The sequence below is a fragment of the Equus caballus genome, chromosome 5, assembly GCF_041296265.1.
Source record: "Equus caballus isolate H_3958 breed thoroughbred chromosome 5, TB-T2T, whole genome shotgun sequence".
NCBI classification, from domain to species: Eukaryota; Metazoa; Chordata; class Mammalia; order Perissodactyla; family Equidae; genus Equus; species Equus caballus.
In genome coordinates, this window is record NC_091688.1 from 23,025,539 (window position 1) to 23,047,712 (window position 22,174).

Genomic DNA, 22,174 nt, shown 5'->3' on the forward strand with positions numbered 1-22,174 from the left:
AAGTATGTAATAAGAGGGCAAGAAAAAATCACACCATCTTACATTTTTAGAAGAAAAACAATCCTTACGTTTCCAGGATGGTTTTATTAAAGTCTCATGCTGTGTATAAACATACAAGTGATGAGAAAAACATTAACTTGAAACATGCACTTATCTGGCATTCTCTAAAATACCATTATACAAGTTTTCATTTACTTAGAAAAATACCCACTAAAACAATCACAGTTTTTCTTAAAGATTTAAAAAAAATGTATCGGCCAGAACAAAGTCCAAGAGAATAAACAAGATTTGAAACTGTATGTCAAAAAAACTGTACAAGGTTGTACATAAAACTATAGCTTACAAAAGCCTTGGGTAGAGTAAGAATACTGAATTAAGATTTCCAAAGTTCTATTTACCAATATCTATTAATAAAATCCTTATGAAATAATTGACTTAGAAAAAGTGAAATGCTCATGATTTCAGAGTGTATAGAAAATACTAAATATCACTTTCTGAAATAAAGTGTACTCAAAACAGCACAATGTGTAGTCTAAAATCAAGATTTCTGTCATTCATTTAAACTTTGCATATATTGCCTTAAAGGCCTTAAGCATAAAATTTCTCTTGGATTAATAACTTTTTTAAAAATTAGATTTCAAATCATTTCATAGTTTTATTTTTTTCTCTTTTGAATTATAGCCAGTTTTTAAATCAATTTTGGGGGTATATCATGTCATGGGTTTTTTTTCTTGCCTTAATATTTTTAATTAAATTACTTCACTAGAATTTAGAAGTTTGGTGCCTTTTCCATCTCTTTTAGAAATTAGCATATTCGATAGGCAATAAAAATAGAATGACAACTAAGAACATTTTAAATTAACTGTCATGTTTCTGTGGCTAACTCTTGCTTTGGGGAAATGAATCTTAAAATCAAGGAGTAAGTGTGGAAGAGATCAGGTTACTAACTGAACCATCAAGCCGGTTGGCAGTTTTAAGGCTTATTCATCAGCATATTAGAAATAGTTTGTATTCCTAATCTTTTCCCCTTTTTTGTGGGAAATGAGAGGCTATGCAATGATTGCCATTCTATATTTTAGATGGGACAGTACTTAAGTAATACTTGGAAAATCATATTTCAAGTTCTTAGAATGGCTGCAAGGTTATAAGTAGTCTACTGTTGGATATAGTAAAGTTTCAGATTGATAAAGAGAAGATATAGAGATATATATATATCTATATATGCCTTATATCTCAGAGAGAGAGCGAGCTGAGTCAGTATTGTTTTAGAACAAGAATGAAATGATTCACTGACTACCCCAAACATCTAAACACATGTGCCCGTGAGGTTGCAGATGGCTTTACCTTGTGAAGATAAACAAAGATAACTCATTTTAAACTCTGCTAACTGACAATACTACTCTTAAAGAAAGTGATTCAGTTCAGAATTTTTAACTTACGCTGTAGTTTAGTCTACCGAGATGTTCACTTCTTGGTCCTTTTCATGTAAAGGACATCAGATCTTCTTTTTCAAGAAAACAGTACTTTCCTTTAATAACACTGATTTTTAGGGTAAAGTGAGCTCGTGGCTGAAGGATGAAGTCCTTTTGCTTTCCATGTCACCCTCAGAGGTTTTACTGATAAAGAACCTCAAAGCACAGCACAGATTCTTGATTTTTTTACCCCCTTCCTAAAATCACCTTCAAAGAAAGCCAGAGGGGAAGCACGGAGACTGAAACAGTACTTCTGTTGACTGGCAGACTTCACTTAAATATGCCTTTTGGTCTCATGAGTTGGCATGGTTGCCAAGATAAAACAAATGAAACGGAAGCTGTACTCTTGATGTTGATAACACACAGACTTGGGATGCTATTAGAGTGATTCTGTGTGGGCTGCAGCCAGAAGTTACACCGTAACTACCATATGCAGGCCAGACACTCAGACTGCTTCATGGACTAAATCCCACTGTAAGGTGTAACACTGTACCTGAAGACTTTCCCATTTAAAAAAGGTTCTGCTTCTCTAATTCATTGCATTTTCCAATACCAGTTCGTAAATGTCGTGAAGTGGTACCTAAAAGCAAGGTACTGGAAAATAACCACATCGTGCCACATTTGGTCTTAATATAAGACATCAGAACACATCTCTAACAGTGCATCCTTCAGAATCAAGGCCAGACTCGGGTTAAAAATCAGATGAAACGTGAACAGAAAGGTTATCTGGTTCTCAAGACCTAATGATTCACTCCCGGCCTGTGCCTTTCCGAGTGTGTTTTTGTCAGAGGTAATCGCAGTACAGCTCAATTTGTGTAATAGGGCGGGACCTCTTGTGCTTTTTGCTGGAGTCTGCAAAGTTTAAATGTTAGTGACAGAACATAGACTAGCTTCCGAACGTGCTTTTTGTTTTGTTTTGTTTTGAAGGAATAAAAATTGCTGTCAGTGAGTGCTTTAAGAAAGATTAAGAAAGAAGTAACTGCAAGATCCTGAAAATGGTTTCCCGTATTGCCAGAAGAATTTCAGTGCTTTTTAGTAAAAGACTTGCATATAATACCTTAAATCTCATCACATGTGTGCACCAGGAAAAAATTCCAAACTTTGTGAAGATCCCCATGGGAAATATTGGGGAAACAATACAAATAGAATATAAAAAAACAAAACACCATTAAGTTTGCATATCTGATGTCAAGATGCTGAGGTAATATTAACTGCTTAAAAAAAATCCCACCAATCTTTGCCTCTGTTATTGCTGAAAAAGACATTAATACTGATTGAGTTGCCTTACCATATCAAAAGTAGGAGAGAGGATTTCATGAACATTTACTACTGGTGAGGCATAATGTTCAAAGCAAGTAAAAGAAAGTAGGTAAATGGAAAAATAGAAACTACAGTTACGGTATTCTCCTATCTGGAGGAAGGGAGACAGTCCAACCCCAGTGGGGTTTATTCCTTTAGGCTTTTCATGGTTGCCCCTTCATGAATTTTTTTAAAGTTAATTGTTACCACCACTCAGATCCTATTTCCAAGTGAATCCTTAAAAATAAAATTCACAAGCTCTTAATAAATAGTTGCGGTTCCTTCTGAAGACGCTGGGTAAAGTGCAGAGAGAAGCACCAGAGAAGCCCTCTTGCTGGCTGGTATGGCTTGCCTAAATTCGGATTTGATAGCCCACTTCATTCAGAGTGCTGAGGTCAGCCACTTTCTTTTCAGGCAGTGCCGGCCTAGGGAGAAAGACAGACAGGTGGCGGGGAGAGGGGATGGGAGAGAAGGTCAGTTAGCATTTCCCGGGCGTCCGCTCAGGCTTCCTAACCCTTCTGATGCTTGCTGCCAGCCTTAGCTCCCAACTCTGCCTCTTGTTCCTAAGTCCACCTTTATAGGTTTTAAGGAACATTTTAAAAGGCTTTCCATGTAGTGTTCCAGAAAATTTATGGGCTGCCAAATGAATTTGTTCAACCTCAAGCCTGAATTTGGTCACACTATAACTTCTGAAACCTAGTATCTGTAAAACCAGGAAAGGTCTAAAAGTCACATCTAGTACAGTAGAACTAAAAATCTGAGCCAAATTCTCCTTGAAACCTTGGCTTCCTGGCGTTTGTGCCCTGGGGGAAGCCCAGCAACTACCAGACATCACAGGTGACTCAGATCCTCGTGGAGAGATTCTCTGTTATCTTTGAGAGAGGGTTACTATTCCAGGCTTGAATATATGTAACCAGGGCGAATGTTTTAGAATTCATCTGAGAAAGCATGTCAACGTGGAAAATCATCTCTCTTCCCTAAATACATTTTCTGAAGTACTTTCCAATATAAAACTACACCTAAGCATTTATGTAAAGTCAAGTAAGAAAGTACATCAAGCTGGGGAAAAAAATCATTCAGTAGCATGTCATCTGTCTCCATCAAGACATTCCTTGGGGCCGGCCCCGTGGCCGAATGGGTAAGTTGGCGCTCCGCTTCGGCGGCCCAGGGTTTCGCCCGTTGGGATGCTGGTCACGCTGAGGCGGTGTCCCACATAGCACAACTAGAAGGACCCACAACTAAAAATACACAGCTATGTACCAGGGATCTTTGGGAGAAAAAGGAAAAAATAAAATCTTTAAAAAAAACAGGACATTTCCTACGTGATTTCCCAATATAAAACTAGGCCTAAGCATTCTCACGATTTTTCTCACAACTTTTGCATTTCTTAATGAGCCTCTTCTCACCTTTGATAAGAAATAACCAAGACTGTAAACCAAATTTAGGATGTTCGATATGTCTAGTGAGTTCTAATTCAAAAGTTTCACATTTAGCCATTTTTGTAAGATCAAAGACATTTCTAGGTTACACATGAACCTTGTTTTAACTGGTAAAAAAGAGACCGAAATGAAAATATAATTGTTTAAAAGTTTCTTGATTTATACCTTTGAAAGATTTCCTAATAGCAAATGGTTTTCTCCTGTCACAAATGTGGTCCAACTCATTCAATGTTGACAGAACCAGAAATCACAGCTAGCTTCCAATAAGGGTGCTGCTCAACGAAGGACATTAGGTTCAAACTTTGACAACAAATTCTACCACCCTACGTAGTCTTATTCTCTCTCTCTCCGCCCCTACCCCTCCCTTTCTCCTTTTTCTTTCAGAGATGTCCCATCTCTGCATAGTCATCAACAGTCTGTGATCATCCTCTGAAACTCGAAAGTGGTCAAGAAACCTGACTTGCTACCCAGCACTAAAATAACTTGTAACTTTGTCTCTGTGTTACATGGGGCGTATTTCTCAGCTTCACCACATGCCCTGCTTTACTGGTCAGGAATCATGCCTCTTATTTCTTTGCGTCTCTTCTCATGGTGCCCAGGATACACAGGTGATGCTGATAAATATGGCTGACTGGGGGTAGGAATCCCAATACTTCCTTGTGTGTAGCTCCCTGCTCGTTGCATCAAACAGCTCAAGGCTTCTGACCTTCGATGGTGTCCTCCAGCCCATACGTGCCCTGGAGATAAACAAAAGAACCACTGCCTACAGCCTGGCAGAGTGGCCCCCAGGGGCCGCTGGGAGGACCATTCTTAAGTTGACGGCTCAACGGAGCACACTTTTGCTTGAGGATTCAAACCTAAACTTATACTTCTGCCCTAGTCCTCAGCCCACGCATGTGGAGAGAACTAGGGTTCTCACAGACAAGTCAGGTTCCGAGTCCGTGTGTATCTAGTCCATTTTGTCATAAAGCCTGAAATGAAGTCTCTGTTTTGCTTCCTTGCCTGTCATCTTTACAAATACCTAATACGGGACTTTTTGCCTCAAGCAGACTCCCCGTAAGTTAGCATCGGCCTAAGGGAAATGTGGTTAGGAAAGACAAATCTGCTTCTCCCCTCCTCAGTGTGCCCCACTTTTAGAAAATTCAGTAATCAAAATTCACTTGCCAAAGGATAAGCTTGAAGTACCCATAGGCATTCCTCACTTTAGAAAAGGATCAAATGGGGGGTCGTTTCCTAGAGCAATGAAAGTATGACCTCCACACTACCGTTCCTGGCGGTCTAACTGTGTAAGCATATAGTCCTCATCCAAATATGAACTACATTTGTATTGGATGATTTTTTTAGCTGATCTTTTTAATGATCTGTGTGTGGCCCAGTCTGTTAGTGGCCCCTCAACATCCACTCTCCCCTTCTTCCTTAAAAGATTTTTACTGGGCACAGAGCTGCCTAGATTACAAACTACATTTCCCAGCCTCCCTGAAGCCGGGCAGGCACTGGACTCAGGTGTAGCCAAGGAGAGTGAAGTGGAAGGGTGCTGTTGGCAGTCAGTTACCAAGACACCTCTTCCAAAGACACCAGGCATGTGCCTTTCATCCTTTTCTTTCCATTTCCTTCTTTCTTGTGGAAGCGATGGCTGGAGCTTGGCCCTCGAGGTGGCACACTAGAGAGGCACAGCGCTAAGAAGCTCCCTACCACCTCCGTTGAGCTGCTCTCACATTATGGTGGATGGTGGTTAAGCCACGCTCAGACCCGATCTTAACGGGTACCACTTCCCTCCATTAACTCACTAAGCGCTGATTCAGACATGATGCTAGTGACAGTGGTGGGCATGGAGTCGGCCTGCGGAAGGTTAGTATGTGGAAGAACATGTTCCTAGCAAGTTCTCTGTAATTCCACTCAGGAAAAGCAGCCACACCCTAAATGAAGTCCGGAGACTCATTTCTAAGCATCAGTCTTCTTCCCTGGAGCCCTGCACACTATGTAGGACCTAAGCCATGGTGGCCCTTTAGATCCCCGTTGTCTCTGAAAATCAGGCAGTTCCCTGAGCTTAACAAGAAAATCCCTGTTCCAGGGTCCGTGCAGCACCTACCAATTAGCTCACCCGATTTCGAACCCTCGCACATGATTTCTTCCTGGCCTGGCATCTTCCTCAACACCAAGTCACACCTCTCCTCCTCCTGAAACTCTCAATGTCCTGCCCTTCATATATGAAACAATGCTAATGAGACACGAGCTTAATATTGTTTCTCAGGTGTTGGAATAAATCTGCACTGACCTATTTTTCTCTCCCTCGGTCCTGTGACCAACAGCACCTGCTGGAAAGTCGGTGGCAGGACAGGCTACAGGGCAGATCTGGGAAAGAACAAACCCTGCCCCTCAGCCCTGTAATGTGGGCTTCCCTGGGGTCACAGCAGCCACCAGCCACAGGCCAGGCCACAGGCATGCTGCATCCTCAGAAGCCGTTTTTTGGCCACTCTATCTGACTTCCTCACTTTGGAGCCCCTCACCCCTGAGGAACAGAATTTTCATCACATTTTTTTAAGTCAGTGTGTTCTTAAGACTTCACCCTGTACCTTTAACCACGCTCTGTTATTGGCACCCTTGAAAATAGGTGCACTCGCATTGGGGGTCTTTGGCCTCCTTTTTCTAAACCTTTCCTTGGCACCTCCATCAGTTCCCCTGCGCCTTCCAGGTGCTGAGAAATCACCATCAGACATCGCTTTTATTGATCACGCACTTACTGTGCACCAGGCATTGTTCTGAGAGGTTTACATGGATTAATTCATTCTCACCATAACCTAATGGGGGCGATACTGTGGCGGCCCATTTTACAGAGGAAGAAATGGAGGCACTGAAAGGGGACTTGCTCAAAGCAGAGTCACATGGTAGGCAAGTGGCAGAGCCAGGGTTTTCCCCCAGCATCCAGAGCCCATGCCCTTGATCGTGACACAAACTGCCCCCCATCCTCCCACTCCCCACGCAAAGCATCTGAGGGTGACACCACAGCCACCCCTACCTCTGCTTCTTGGCTTGTGGAATGCCCTCCCCCATGCCTTCCTGTCATCCTTTCAAGGTCCAACCCAAACGCCACTTCTCCCATGAAGTACTTTCTGACTTCCTTCCCTCACAATGCACTGCTCCTTTCTCTGTATCTTATGTCACTTCCTTTTGTACATCTGTCAAAGAATCCTGCGGGCTCATAATCTTTGTGCCTGCCTCGGAGACTGAACAACTTGAGAGCAGGGATCAAGTAAATTCATCTGTGAATCTCCACTTTGAATATCCTGTACTTCTCCATAAACTTTGGTCAAGTTCTCACTAACGTGTAAATGGCTGATAGGGCTTCATTATGTTACCTTTATCGTGGGATATTTTTGTTTTAACAAAGACAAAGTCTGAAGCCAGGAATTCAAGTCACCATGACAACATTCTAAGAATTAACGAGTAGAAAGAATTTTTTTTTTCTATGTAGGAGAACCTTTACCTTATTTCTGGATGCCACTTGAGGAAACTTCTTACTTGTAAAGCTGAATGTGGTTCTGTAATAACAGATAGCTTGAGGGCTCCCAAAGGAAAAGGCCTAGGTTGTCTCCTTCCTGTGTATCCCCACCTCTCCCACCCACCCTTAGGTACCCAGAACCCAGAGGAGAAAAAAAAACTATTATTGGCAGAAAGTAAGTTCAACTGAGATTCCCAGTGAACTGCCTGGAAGATGAAACCCTTTTCTTTTACAGCAGCACTGGCTGCAATTTCCTGGCCTGGCGAAGGGCAGAAGTGGGTTATCACAGCATGCCACCTGCCTGTGGGGCCCAGCCAGAAATACTGTTCCGTGCTTGCCAGCTCATATCAGGGCCAGAGCTGGGTGAGCTCTCGTGTGTGGAGGGCCTCTTCCGAGGGCTCCCCCAGCTATAATTAGGATGTGGCAAGGGGATTTATTTTTAACAAACACAGGCACCAGGATGATGATTCAGCCGGGTCTGCACTTGCCCAGAACTTCTCATCAGAGCCAGGGTTATTATTTTAGACTGAACAATATATTTCTCCAAACCCCTCCCCAGTCCAAACAAGGAAAACATCAAAGGATCTCCTTCTGAAAGGCTCTCAGGCCGCCTTCTGTGTAGGGGAAGCAGGGCTGGGGACTTTGTTTCCTTTGACACACTTTCTTCTGTCTGCACACAGATGGATAATCCCAGCCTCAGCTGTCGTCACAGAAATGCATCCAGGGTGAACTAGGGTGACTGCCTGATGGCCTGGTCCCAAGTGTCCCCTCAACCCTGACCTCGGCCTGCATCCCAGGAGTCAGCTGTGGCCGAGGCCGTGCAGAGGCGGAGGCAGGTTGGGGAGGACAGGGCAGTGGCTCCACAGGGAAGGTATGCTGTGCGAAATACTACCAGTATTCGCCGCCGCTACCTAAACCTTGACAGTTCAGGGGGCGTGAACCATCTCCCATATGGGCCAGGCAGCACGTGAGTCTTCCATCCACCCTGAGGCAGCCTCAGTGCTGAGGAAGAGCTCAGCTGGAATGGATGTTGGCGTCAGTGAAGCCACAAGAAGCCTCAGAACCAGAAAGTGATGGCAGCATGTTGCTGGGGACTGAAGTGAGGAGGACTTCCCATCCTGGGGCTGGACAAAGAAGATGGTGTATGTCTGTACGAGACTGGGTTTCAGACAAGAACCAGTAAGTGGAAGGAAAGCCTATAGGTGCCCCCAGTCCCTTTTCTGCACCTCTGACTAAGGGCCGTGTCCCGGGCATCTCCTCTCCTCACTTCTCAACACCACCCGCCTCTCTGCTCAGCTGTCGTTGGGCAGGATGGGCCACAGGACCTGAGTGGCAGCCGGGCGAGCAGGGGTCCTCAAACCTGCTTGCTACTTACTCATTCCCAAGAATGCATTAAGCAACATTTTTTGCCACGTCGATCTTGGGGTTACCAAGACAAATAGCAGTTCCTGCTCCCAGTGGAGCCCAAATCCACTCCCTTTCTTCCAATGGAAATTTACCTCTTCCGTCTCCCCTTCGAGTGTGAGATACTTCAGAGACATAGCCCATCTACATCCAATTCAGGGCTGCCTGATGGGGACACACAGGCCACCAATCAGTCTACTCACACTTCTTGCTCCTGTTTTTCCCTGAGGTCACAACTCCTGGGGGAGGGGGAGGTGGTGCACATGCCCGTGTGTTCACATGCACTCACCCTCACACACAAACACACTCACAAGGACTCAGGATTCTAGAAAGTGATATACAGTAGAGGTGCGACTCTAACATTAACCTCTCAGTCCCCAGTGGTAAGATTGTGGAACAGATTAAAGCAGGGGTGGTGTTGACCCAGCATTTACAAGTTTAAGCGGAGACCCCAGGCCCTCCTTTCTTGTCTAGTCTGGCAGGAATTAGGTCAGGCCAGGCCCTGATTTAGGATTTAAGCCTATTTGGGTAGGTCTCAGCTGGAAGAACACCGGGATGAGGGAGCAGTTCCTTCCCACCTGTCACCCTCGTCCAAAGCCAATCCTGCTCCTCGCTCACATTCCTTACTCCCCAGGACTGCGGGCACCACTCCTGCCAGCTGACAGGGCAGACAGCTGAAGTTGCTATGTAATCAGACCTCAGCCAAGAGAGAGTCGGCTCTGAAGAGATCCCTAGCCCTTTGCCCTTTCTTTCAAGCCCTCCTGAGGCAGGAGGCTCTGGCCAGAGACCAAGAACCACAGGCCACTGTCTGAGATTTCAGGGCACACCTTCTGAGCTCTGATCTCACAGCTCCTTTCTGTGACAGAGAACCCCCGGGGGGACCCCAACCCTGTCTGACTACCTACAACAGTCAGCTCTGGGGGCTCTTGGCTCCCCGCCTGAGGCAGTCTTCCTAAGACCCATCACTCCAACTCGGTTTCTTCAAGCATCCCCAGGGACCCTGGACCACATGAAATCGCAGGAGAACTAAGCTGGCAGGCCTCTGAGTTGGATGCCTCCTTCTCTGGGCTTCTGGAAAGAAACTCTACATCATCTTAGAGGTTTTACTTCTCCCTCGACAGCCTTTCTAGTTGTCTCTCTCTCTTTTTTTTTTGTCCCACTCTACCTTCCATGCTAAGGAATGTTCTCCTTTCCACTCTTGGGAATATTTTTTCATTTGGGATCTAAAGAGAATAACTTCTTGGGCCCCATTCAAAATATCTTCAATGTGATTAGCCCATGGAACCAAACTGATTCTCTATGACTTCATTATGACTTCATTTTGAAATGACTTAGTGGCCTCACTCAACCAGATGCCTGGAGGCATCTTCAAGATCCTTCATGACAGAACAGAGCAGGAATCCCATTGTCTAGCTTGTGGCCCAGCAGTGAAAGGTGGGGCTTAGTAACCTCAGTGACCCTGCGGGTCTCCAGCAGGGAGAGCAAAGCCCACTAGAGCCACAACCGTCATAGAGACAGATGACTAAGAAGGGAAATCCAGAGGAAGAAAAAGGCAGGAAAAGAACCATGACTAGCAAAGAGCGGAGGAGGAACAGAGGGAAAAAAGAGCTGGATGGGGAGAGAAGACAAAGAGTCCTCAGGGACTCTTGTCCTAATTTAGAAGAATATTCCACGTGGTCACTGCAATTGGCATGAGCTGCTTTCATGCTCACACAGGCAGCCCAGCCAGAACACCACTGTCCGCTCACCACTGCTCTCCCAGGTTCAGGTCCCAGGCAGCAGCCAAGAGCCATAAATCATCAGAGATGGAAATGACCCCAGGGGGCATTCATGGTTCTCAGTGGAGACACTGCTGGCATTTTAAGTGGACCATTCTTTATTGGGGAGGATAGTCCTGAGCTCTGCAGGACATTTACCATTCCTGGTCCCCGGCCCTAATGGGGAGTGCCCTCTATCACCATGATAAGCAAAAACTTTCCCTCCCAGGCATTTCTAGCCCTTCTCCCCCAGAGGGTGTGCTGGCCCCCGTTGAGAACCACTGTGAACGCCCCTCAGTGAAGAGCTGCAAGGAGACTGACGCACAGAGTTGTGAAGGAGTTGGTTTCAGTTCACAAAAGTCCTTTTAAACATGGATCTCAACCTGTATCTCCCTGTCTCTTTAAGAAACACAGGAAACAACCTGACTGTTCTGTGTGGAAAGTGCTTTAAACACTCCCAGGGGAGCAGAATAAGAGAAAGGACTCGTGGGTGGAGGGGTAGGGGAGTCCCTGTTTCCCTCTTCACACTCTGTCTCAGCTGACACCAGTGCAGTCATTGCTACTTGCCTTCCACTCAGCTGACTCTTTTTGTCAACCCAATGACACCGATCCTCCTTTCCAGAAGGATTATTCAGACAAGTGCAAAAATGGAGAGGAATGCAGGGCTGGAAGGAGCTCCAGCTGCAGGGAGGAGGTGGATGGGGGTATAAAGCCACTAAAATAAAGCCACTAAAATTACCCATGCACAGGCAGGGGCTGAGCTCCCACAGCTGGTGGGCCTCTTGCCTGTTATGGTAATTTTCCACCCTTTGCGCCACTCCCAAGCTTCATTATGGCACCCAACACATTTAGAAGTGACTTGATGGCCTTAAGTAATGGTGAAATAATAACACAATGACAGAGTCACCAAACTCTTCCTAGACCTGACCATTCTACAGTAAGTAGGATGCCCAGAGCTTGGTGGAGTTATTGGGTCATAACCAAATTTGTCCCTTTCTCGTTTCCACGTCAAAAGCAAGATTCCCCAGAGAAAAGCCTGCTTGGCGAAGGCCACAGGTAGAAGCTGAAAATCTGCTTTTCTCCAGACGCACCTGCGGGAACCAGGTGTCCTGGGTTCTAGTCTGCAGCAATGGCAGAAGCTGGGATCTGGAGCAGGAGGGAGGCGTTTGTGCTTCCGTTCCTCTTGTCCACCGCTCGCAGCCCTTCCTTCTCCTCTCATCTCCTGCATCTCTCTCCTCCCACTTCCTACATAGTAGCCCCTGTAATCCCTTACCCAGCCCTGCAGCTCAGAAGTCAGGACTTAGGAAGAATTGGGGAGAGTGTCTTCTCTCCTTGTGACACCTCTATCCATTTTGAAACTTCAGCCAAGATATTTGCCCTCTAGATTCCCCTCTCAACCTCCAAACACTGGGAAAAGAGAAAAGAAGTGACAAGGGCTACCACCACCAGGAATAACCATGGTCCTACTGGATTTGCTCAAACAAAATTGTCCACAGGAACCCACAAGCCACTGGGCTCCCTGGATGGTCAAGCACTTCCAAGGCTACCTGGCTCTAGTCATGAAAAAAAAAATCCTCAAATACTGACCCATTGGAAGGAGTTTACGAAGGAAGACTCTTGGGACTCAGTGTTCTGCCCAGGAGAAAGGGCTGTGGGGAAGGGGCATGGGTCTGGGGGATTAGGGGGCTGGTTGTGGCCACTCTTAACCATTTTTAAATAGTAAATGTTTTCACTGAACCATGAGTCATGACCTCTGCACTCCTGGGGACTGCCCTGCTGGTCTGGGATGCACTTCGGGGCAAGGAGGGAGGAGAGTGATGGAACTGAATCTCCATCTTCCCGCAGGTCTTCCTTCCTGACCCTCCAGTGACTACTGCCCTCACCCCAGTCCTCCTCTCCACTCCCAGGCCCACTCCCATGCTTCAGGTGGGCAGGAGAGCAGAGGGCAAGTGGGCCTGACATGAGAAGGTGGCTTTGCACTCACAACCGTGGCAGTCTACCAGCTGTCTTCTGCAGGTGCAGGCTTGGTCGCTTGCCTTGGCTGTATGACAAAGTAGCCAGAGATTAGGCTACGGGCACAGGCTGGGGATGACTGAGAACCAGGTTTCTCTATCTGGCCCCCAAGAAAATGGCCAGCTGGGCTCCTCCCAGAGTGACCAGTGGGGCCCAACCTCGGGGGCCAGGCCAGGGTCACACCGTCTGACTTCACCTCAGCAACCTCATTATCCCAAGGCCCAGGCAAGACCAAGCAGGGCTGAGCCCCCGAATCATGCTCAATGGCCTCCCCTGCCCCTCTCAGCAGACCCCATACCTTCATCTTGATATTCTGTTATTTTTTAAGGTCAACCCCCAAGTCAGCTCTCCCATTCTGATTGCTCAAACGGTGGATCTCCAAGTGTGGTCCCTGGACCAGCAGCATCAGCATCCCCTGGGAACTTGTTAGGACAGCACGTTTTCAGGCCACACCCAGATCTGAGGAATTAGAAACCCTGGGGGAGGCCCCGGCAATCTTGCTTTAACAAGCCCTCGGTGATTCTAGGCTTGCTCAAGTTTGAGGACAGGGTTTAGGATCCTTCTCTCTCTCCTCAGCTGGGCCCCCAAGCTGTGTGCAGCCCCTTTGTCACCCTGTACTGATAACCCACCTCTCTTCCTCACTCCCGTAGATGACTCAGCCCCCTTCACCGGCAGGAAAAAAGCCATTTAATGTACAGCCCGCCAACTTCTGCCTCCTCATCTGCCTCACACCCTCCCTGATTTCCCCCCTTCCTTTGCTCCCACCCTCTTAACAGCTGTCTTCTGCAGGCACAGGCTGCCCCTTCACACTCCTGATCCATTCTCTCTCTCTCTATTCCTTCCCCATTGCCTCTTCTGGTTCTTCTTCTGGCCTACTCAGGGCCTTGACGTCACTTCTTCTTCTCTTCTCTCTTCTTTCTTTCCTTACAAATGTATCCAGCTAATGTCTCAACTGTCACTTCTAAGTAGACGGCTCTAACATCATTATCTCTACTCCCCGGCTTGCTCAAACTCCGGAGCTGCATTTTCAACAGCTTCTAGGACCCTCCCCCAGATGCCTAAAAAGCACCTCAAATTCCACAGCCCAAACTCAAGCTTGCCTTCTTCCTCCACTCTTCTCAAACCACCACTATCACCACCACCACTTAGCTTATCATGCTGACTTTTGTCTCCACAACCAGGCTCTAAGATCTTATTGCCTTTACCCTTCCTGGGCAATCACAGTAACTTTTTCTGGTTAAAAATTTAACACGCCTTAGACTGAAAAGTTCCTGTGGATCCAGGTAAGATGGATCCAACAGGAACCGTCTTAAAAGCCAACTGCTGCCATTCCGTGCGTAAATCCATCAGGTGGAACGCTTGGGGTTTCGTGTGCTCCAGACTCCAGAGTCTAGAGGGAAGAGCAGAACTTTATGGCCTGTTCAGTGTTTGCTGAAGACTGGGAGCTCCTAAGGGAAGGACGCAGCCCTCCAGGGGCAGAAAGGACAATAAATCAGATTAAAGGGCCCTCCCCACCCCTGCTTCATGAGCAATCAGATTCCTATTTCTGGGTCACTCACTCTATTCTAAATGACCCTCTGGGGAGGGTTTACATGTTCATAGTCCCCTGAGACAACTGCTACTTTGTTCAGAGAAAGCAATGAACAGATGTCTGAATCAGAGAGGACAGCTGGGGTTAGGGTCAGGTCAAGGGTCAAAGGCAGTGGTCAACATCAGGGGCAGGATTAGGGTTAGAGGCCATGTGTGAAACGTTTGAAGCTGTCCTGCTCCCTAACAGGACAAACCTATGCTGAAGCCATGCTAATCTCCAGCTTCTCTTGCTCCAGGAGCACCCAGCCCTCCCCCAGCATCATCCCTCCCCTTTCAAAGCCTGGACTCCAGTCGTTTTAGCCAAGGCCTTCCTGGCTGCAGATGCTGAACCCTGGGACTGGCAATAGGAAGTGGAATGGAGACAAACAGGGAACCTCCCTTGGAACTGACAATACTTCATGCTGTTGTATTCTTCTAAAAACAGAACGAATACTCCCCCCTCTGCCACATTCCCAGGGTCAGGGGACAGGGGTTTTAGCCCCAGGTCCATCACTGACCAGCTCTACAAGACAGCACCAGATAACACATCTTTCCTGGGTCCTTGTTTCTTCATCTGAAAAGGAAAACTGTAAAACTCTCCCTGTTTACTCTCCAGGATGGATGTGACAACAAGAATATACTGTGTAAAAGCAGTTCACATTAGCAAATCACTCTCGTTACACTTTCTGACTCACTCCTTAGAAACACCTGGTGAGACAGGCAGGGAAAGCATCTTTGACGGAAGATGAAACTGAGGCTCTCTAAGGGTTGCCCAGGCTGCAAGGCTTGTGTGCAGCAGAGCCAGGGCTCATGCTGGACCTCTGCACACTGTACCACATGGTCCCCAGCATGGTAAGGACGTCGTGTGACACAGCATGCTGCTGTTACTCATACAAGCATTATTTTTTTCCCAGTGTAATTATGGCCCAAATATTTGCTAGTGGATTATCACTGGTTACTCCAGGCATCCTCAGCATTTCCAGTCTGTCATTTCTTAAGTGGGTCACTTTGACCCAAGAAGTAGGTGTGGAATCACTACCTTCAGGGCTAAAACAGGGGAGGGTAGAGTCAGCCAAGGAAGAGGATGAGACTGGGTATTTCTGATCCATCCCCAGAGGGCGATCACACTTTCTGCTGGGCACAGAGGGGTACAGGGTTTTAGGAAAGTTCATCAATGGCAACAATCCCATCATTGGGGTGAGAGAACTTAAGTGTGGAAAGGTGACATGACGTGCTTAAGGACACGTAGCTCCTAAGTAGCTGAGCCGGCTCCAGACTCAGGTTTCCTAATTCTAAGCCCAGTACTCCTTCCATGCTGCCAGGATTTCGGGGTATTCTTCATCTCATGCTGCCTGGGGCTTATTCCTCCATCTGTGTCTACAGCTGACAGTCAGTAGCGTAAGAGCAATGGGAGTGATGCGCATGGTGGATCTTTTCCCTAAGAGAAGCCCCCTGAATAAGGGGCAGTCCTCTTGGAGATATCTGTCTGGTTCAAATGACATGCCTTAGACATACCTTTGTCCCCATGGGCCAGGAGAGCTTCATGAATGTGTATTGGGAAAGAGGAAATGCTACTCACGACTTGTCTCGCCTGCCGAGCCGTCTCGGGGGGCTTGCCTGTCTCCTTCGGGGCGACAGGGATTTCCCTCGGCTTCTCACTTGGGTTGGAGAGTGGGCACTTGCAGGTTTCAGGATCTGAAGGAGATAGGAGGAGTTACCGTACTGCTTCCTAACAGATCCTACTCTCAGGTCCTCCTACAGCACAGCATCCCAGCCCCAGCCCACTCATGATCCCATGGTTTAACAGGCGCTGAGCTGGAAGATCTGAGACACATGTTCCTCTCTCATTCTGCACTGGCAAGAGGCAAGAGTGCCACTTCCCAAGGGTGGCATGATCACACTGTGCCCCTATTCCTATGGCAGAGAGAGGAGCAGAGCCCAGTTGCTCAGCCTCCTGGGGCCACGTTTGGTTGCTCAGCAAGTTCCTCTCTTGTGCAGGCAGAGTCCCACATGCATTGCTCCAGAAACCAGCTTGTTCTTCCTCTGGCTCTCCCACCCCCCAACACACACACAGCATGGTTTCAATTTATCATGAATCTCCATTCCAGGTCCCAGAGTGAAGAGGACAAGTCCTCAGGTGCTAAATATAACCAAAGCTGAGGTCAGCATAATCCCTGTCCCCTGTGGTCCTCAGTGTCTGCACAGGAGTTCTGTCAGTGACTCCACAAGCCCTGAAGGGACAAGGACCAGCAGGCATCTTGTCACTTTGGAAATGACACGGTAGAAAGAAGAAAGACTTATGAGTATAGTTTATATAAAGCCAGCACAGTGAAGGCTTTCTAATTTGCTATTGTGACACCAGGTCAGAATTTTATGTCAAGGGGCTTTGCAACTTATAAAGGAAAGCAGAGATATAATGTGACTCTGAAATAGATTATAAACAGAGTGACTCATTCATCCTGATTTGCCCAGGACTTTCCTGGTTTTAAGTACTGACTATCTCATGTCCTGGGAAACTGGGGTGACTGGTCACCCTATTATGAAGACAAAACAGAGCAAAACAAAACTAGAACCTTAATATAAAATGACTGACATTTTAGATTTGATTTCATAGAAGGAATTGCAGGCCAAGACATAACATTTAAATTGACTTTAGCTCTGGTTTTTGAAGTAGCATGTGCAAAGAGGGACTGTATATCAAATAGAGAATGACTTTCCTTTTGTTTTAATAGAGTGGCCACTAAGCAAGATGCCCTCAAGAAACTTTGACCATCCCAGAATATGGGGCATGGGGCAAGAGGAAGAGAGAGAGAAAGGGGAAACAGCTCTCTTGCATTGTTTAATTGCCTTCCCAGTACCTACCTTCATTCTCATGTCCCTGGCATATTTTTCCAGCTCCTTCCTTATATCAGCCCTCAACATCTTTGAGACATTAAGGACCAGCTGCTTCCACTCAATGGGCTGGAAGCTATGAGGCTCATGGGGGACGTACAGCCCAATCTTGACCTTCTTGACTGTGTGCAGGTATTTCTTGTAGGAGTCTTCAAAGTCAAAGATGAGGTCACTCAGAGTCCGAAAGGTCAACGGCTTGTCCATCAGCTCAGCCCTTCGGCTCATGCCCAGCGAGCCATAGCGGCCGTTGCAATAAATCCCCAGCACAACATGGTGAAAGTAGTTTCCTGAGAAGTAGGTTTTAAAGCTGATGGGGAATCGCTCAATGGAAGGCTGTCCATTGGTTAAGTATCTGAGACAATCTGAGTCAAGGAGGAGAAAGGAGGCTTTGACAATCCACAGAGCTTGGACTCCCAGGAAGGGACAGTGGCCCATAGGGTCAGTGAGTCCATCCCTCTGCCTCTGAGCAGGCCCACCTCTAACTTTTCCAGACTGATTCCCTTCTAATAGATTCACTCAATGTCTTTGGGTACCTACTGTATGGTACATCCCAAAGCCAAAGTAACATGGGACAAAGAGGAAAAACTTGCCATCTCTAGTAATTAAATAAATGCAAAACAAAACAATAACAAAGTACTTTAACCTCCCTCAGTTTTCTACAGGGGTTGATGAGACATTAAAGTTTTTTTTATGCAGTCAAAATCATGTTCTCAGACATTAATTCTGCCAGGAGTGTGTGGAACAGACCAAGAATTGAAGGCCTCTGCCAATGGTCCAGGGGAGAAACAACAACTAGAATCAAGACAAAGGATTGGAGATGTGAGAGAGACAGGATGGTTGACTATCTGGATGGGAAGGGAGAGAAAGGTGTCAGAATCCGTGATACCCGCACCTTGTCTGCTCCTCTCATTGGCCCGGGGCACACCCAGGCCAGCAACCTTGGCTACCACACAGAAAGCTGCCCGCAGCTCCTGCACCTCAGGCTCCCCTCAGTCCCCAACCCACTTAGTGTCACCGCTCGGCTCTCTCCACACACTGGCCCATTTGCACTGAGTAACCCAGCCTCTTACCGTTACCTCAGTTTGGGTCCAGCAGCCCCCTAGGGTGCAGCTCCAAGTAATTGCCCCGCTGACTCCACACACTAGAAGAATGGACAAGAGGCACCACATCTTCAAGTCCATCTCAAAGTCCCCAGACAGCCCTGGCAAGGCCATGGTGACCCAAGGGTGTAGCTTGTCTGGAGTGGGATATTGGGAACTCATAATAAACTCTGCTGAAAATCTTTGGTGACTCCAGTCTTTCTACCAAATAATAATCCAGGTTCTTAACATTATGCATGGAAAGTGCTCAGTAAGTGGGTACTGTTCTCCACACTCAGAATTTGTCTTCACCATGTCTTGCCCTCACTCCAATTTACTTTCCACACAGTGGCCAGAATGATCTCTGTAAGCCAAGATTTGGTACACGCCATTCTTCCGCTTAAGTTTTCAGTGTCTCACATCTTCTCCAGGACTTGGTTCAAATCCCTGAGCCAAGTGCTGCCATGATTTAGGTCCTTCTCATCTCTCCTTGTGCAGTCTCATTTCCCCACACCCTGGGCTAGCACACTGACCTCCAGTAGACCCCTGACATTTTCGCAGGAAACTCCCTGAGACCACAAAGAATCCACAGATCTATGCCCATGCCCTCAGCACATATATTTCCCCATAATATGAAGTCAAATATCATTGAAAATTTTAAATGATCTTTATAAGCTATGAGACCAAAGTGATCCATGAAACTTTCAAAAATATGCTAGTAAACACACTCCACACTACATTATGTCCCTATCATAGTGTAACTACTTCTTTTTTTTTTTTTTTGAGGAAGATTAGCCCTGAGCTAACATCTGCTGCCAATCCTCCTCCTTTTGCTGAGGAAGAGTGGCCCTGAGCTAACATCTGTGCCCATCTTCCTTCACTTTATATGTGGGACACCTACCACAGCATGGCTTGCCAAGCGGTGCCATGTCCACACCTGTGATCCGAACCGGTGAACCCTGGGCCCACAAAGCAGAATGTGCGCACTTAACCGCTGCGCCACCGGGCTGGCCCCTCATAGTGTAACTTCTTTTATAGCTTCATTCACACATCAGACTTATAGTGCGGGGGATTCAAACCTGGCCAAGATCTTTGGGGTCTCATAAGAATCATGAGTGATAAGGATGCTATGGGCTTATTCTCTTTACACAGGCTGTACCTCGACTGGAACAGCCTCACTACTATCGCCTCCCCTTTCCTGGGGCTGATACCTTCCCTGACCTTCCTCAGTGTGAGTTAAGTATCCCCTCTTCCCCGACAAGAGCTCCCCTAGCACTTGGTGCTTAATCATCAGGCAGTGTCATTGTTTTTTTTGTATCTTGTGAGGTCAGGAGTTGTGTTTTGCATCTTGGTATCCCTGGGCACAGCACAGGCCTGGCACACAGAAGTGCTTGGTTCATGCTTGCTGAAACAATGAACCTTAGATTGGAAGACATATTTCCTTAAAAGGACTTCACTCGGTGAGGGGGCAAACGCAGATACCCTTAAAGATACCCTTAAAAGAAAGAAGCTGGTAGAACCCAGCCCACAGCCCTGAGGTCAGCTTTGTCCTCTGCCCTCAATTTAATCACAGATGGCTCCTTTCCATAATGGTTATCTGCTTGCTCTTCACTTCATTGTGTGAGATTAACTGACAGTGAGGGAGTGAAATCACATCCTTCTGAGTCCTCTTACCTAAATTCTTACTTGCTTTCTGGGGCGAGTTCTCTGGGGCTGGAATGAGGGCGTTCCCTAGTTGTCTAAGTCAGTGTAACAAACACTTACTGAGTGAGTATCTCCTGTGCCGGACAGTCTGCTAGGAAGGGCTGTGGAGCCAAAGATGAAGACTGCAGCCCTTCTCTGGGAGTGTGGTGGGGAGACAGACTCAAAATGACACAATATAATCAGTACGGCAGTTCCTCCAAAAAATAAACATAGAATTGCCATATGATCCAACAATTCCACTTCTGGGCATATACCCCAAAGAATGAAAATCAGGAACTCAAACAGATACTTGCACACCCATGTTCTTAGCAGCATTATTCACAATAACCAAAAGGTGGAAACGACCCAAGTGACCACCAGTGGATGAATGGATAAACAAAATGTGGTATATACATACAATGGAATATTATTCAGCCTTAAAAAGGGAGGAAATTCTGACACTCGCTACAACATGGATGAACGTTGAGGACATTATGCTAAGTGAATAAGCCAGTCACAAAAGGGCAAATACTGTATGATTCCCCTTTATGAGGTACCTGGAGTAGCCAAATTCATGGAGATAGAAAGTAGAATGGCAGCTGCCAGGGACTGGGAATCCTGTGTTTAATGGACATGGCATTTCAGTCGAGGAAGAGGTAGTTCTGGAGATGGAAGGTGGCCACAACTGCACGACAGTGTGAATGTTCCTAATGTCGCTGAACTCCACACTTAAAAATACTTAAAATGGTAAATTTAGCTACGAATATTTTACCACAATTTTTTTAAAAACCCTCATTTGCAATATATTTATGTCAAGTCATTATGCTGTACACCTTAGATTGATACAGTGCTGTATGTCAACCATATCTCAATAAAACTGAAAAAAAAGTGATGTGTGCTGTAAAAGAGGCAAGCCCATGACCTCAGGGAGGGCAGAGAAGAGGCCTCAGTGCACCCACACTGGAATTAGTCTTACAGGGCAAGTCAGCCAAGTGAGAAGAGGGAGTGGGGAGAGGACCCGAGAGACCGCCAGTCCATCCTGTCACAAGTCACCAATTGCTAGGGTTTGTTCCATTATTAAGGCATTCTGCAAAGCCGTGGGACCTGAAGCATCTGGGAACAGAGAGGGAGGGATCAAGGAAGTGTGGACGAGGGCAGGGAAGTGGCCTGAGCTTTCCTAGGGAAGCGGGAGCAGCAGTACCCCAAGCTCCTGGAAGACCTGCCGGGAATCCAGCCTGCTGGGGATATGCCTAACTGCCTCTACTGTTGAACATGTTACTTGAAAAAAACCATAGCACTTTAGTTTCAGGATTGAGCCCCACCAGGGTGAGTGAGGCCCCCAAAAGAGCTGCCATGATTTGGAAAATAATTTGGACCCAAAGGTCTGTCTCTCCAGCGTGCATGTGCAAATACGCACACGCACTCAAACAGGATGAAGTGGCTCTTCACAAATAAATCTTGATCTCAAACAAGACAAAACAGGGCAGGACAAGCCAACGGAGACAGGCTTCCAAGCAGCAGCCAAGCTGACCTGTTTCAAAGTTGTCAAGGCCCCACTTGTTTCTCGGGACCTGCGAAAGGGCCAATGGGAGACAGACAGACGATGCGAGTCATGTCCTTCATTCTGCCCACGAGGACAGCAGGCCACAGAGATGCTGACACAGAGCAAAGACAAAGATGCTGTAACTTTCAGAACTCAGGTCTGAGTTTCTTGTCTGCGTGCAAGAGTCAAATTTCCCTGAGTTTGGCAGTGTGAGCCAAATTTCTCCACCCTCCCCACCTTCCTGGCACTTTTCTGAAATGTCAAACCAGCAAGAACAAAGGAAAACCAAGAGCACACTATCCTCTGATTTGGACAGGCCCAGAGGCTGGCGCAGGTCTATCCCCCACAATCCTGAGAGGCTTTAGGTCATTTAGGTAAAGTAGAGTAATGCTTGGATTTATAAAACAGCACAGGGACGAGACTATTGTGTACAAGACTGTCGCGTCAAGCAAGATGACCTCTGTCAGGTAAGGGTCTGAAGGGAGCTGGTCCCCCAGTGAAGGGCCTGTGCTGGTGTTCGCCCTC

The 22,174-nt window shown here is 46.8% G+C and overlaps 1 protein-coding gene across 8 annotated transcripts in view; it reads right to left on the reverse strand.

Moving 5' to 3' along the window:
• Positions 1–64: 64 nt before the first annotated feature.
• Positions 65–22,174, reverse strand: part of VASH2 (vasohibin 2) — a 37,881-nt gene continuing 15,771 nt past the window's right edge. For 5 of the 8 annotated variants that reach the window (XM_023640747.2, XM_014739642.3, XM_070266718.1 and 2 more), the window contains 3 exons: positions 17,315–17,696; positions 16,032–16,147; positions 65–3,196 (listed from right to left, as the gene is read on the reverse strand). In XM_023640747.2, coding sequence (XP_023496515.1) covers positions 3,124–3,196; positions 16,032–16,147; positions 17,315–17,696 — 571 coding nt within the window. In that variant the 3' untranslated portion in view covers positions 65–3,123. Of the gene's footprint in view, positions 3,197–4,346; positions 4,948–16,031; positions 16,148–17,314; positions 17,697–22,174 lie in introns of those variants that run through there. The other 3 variants (XM_070266715.1, XM_070266717.1, XM_070266716.1) reach the window with 1 other exon arrangement.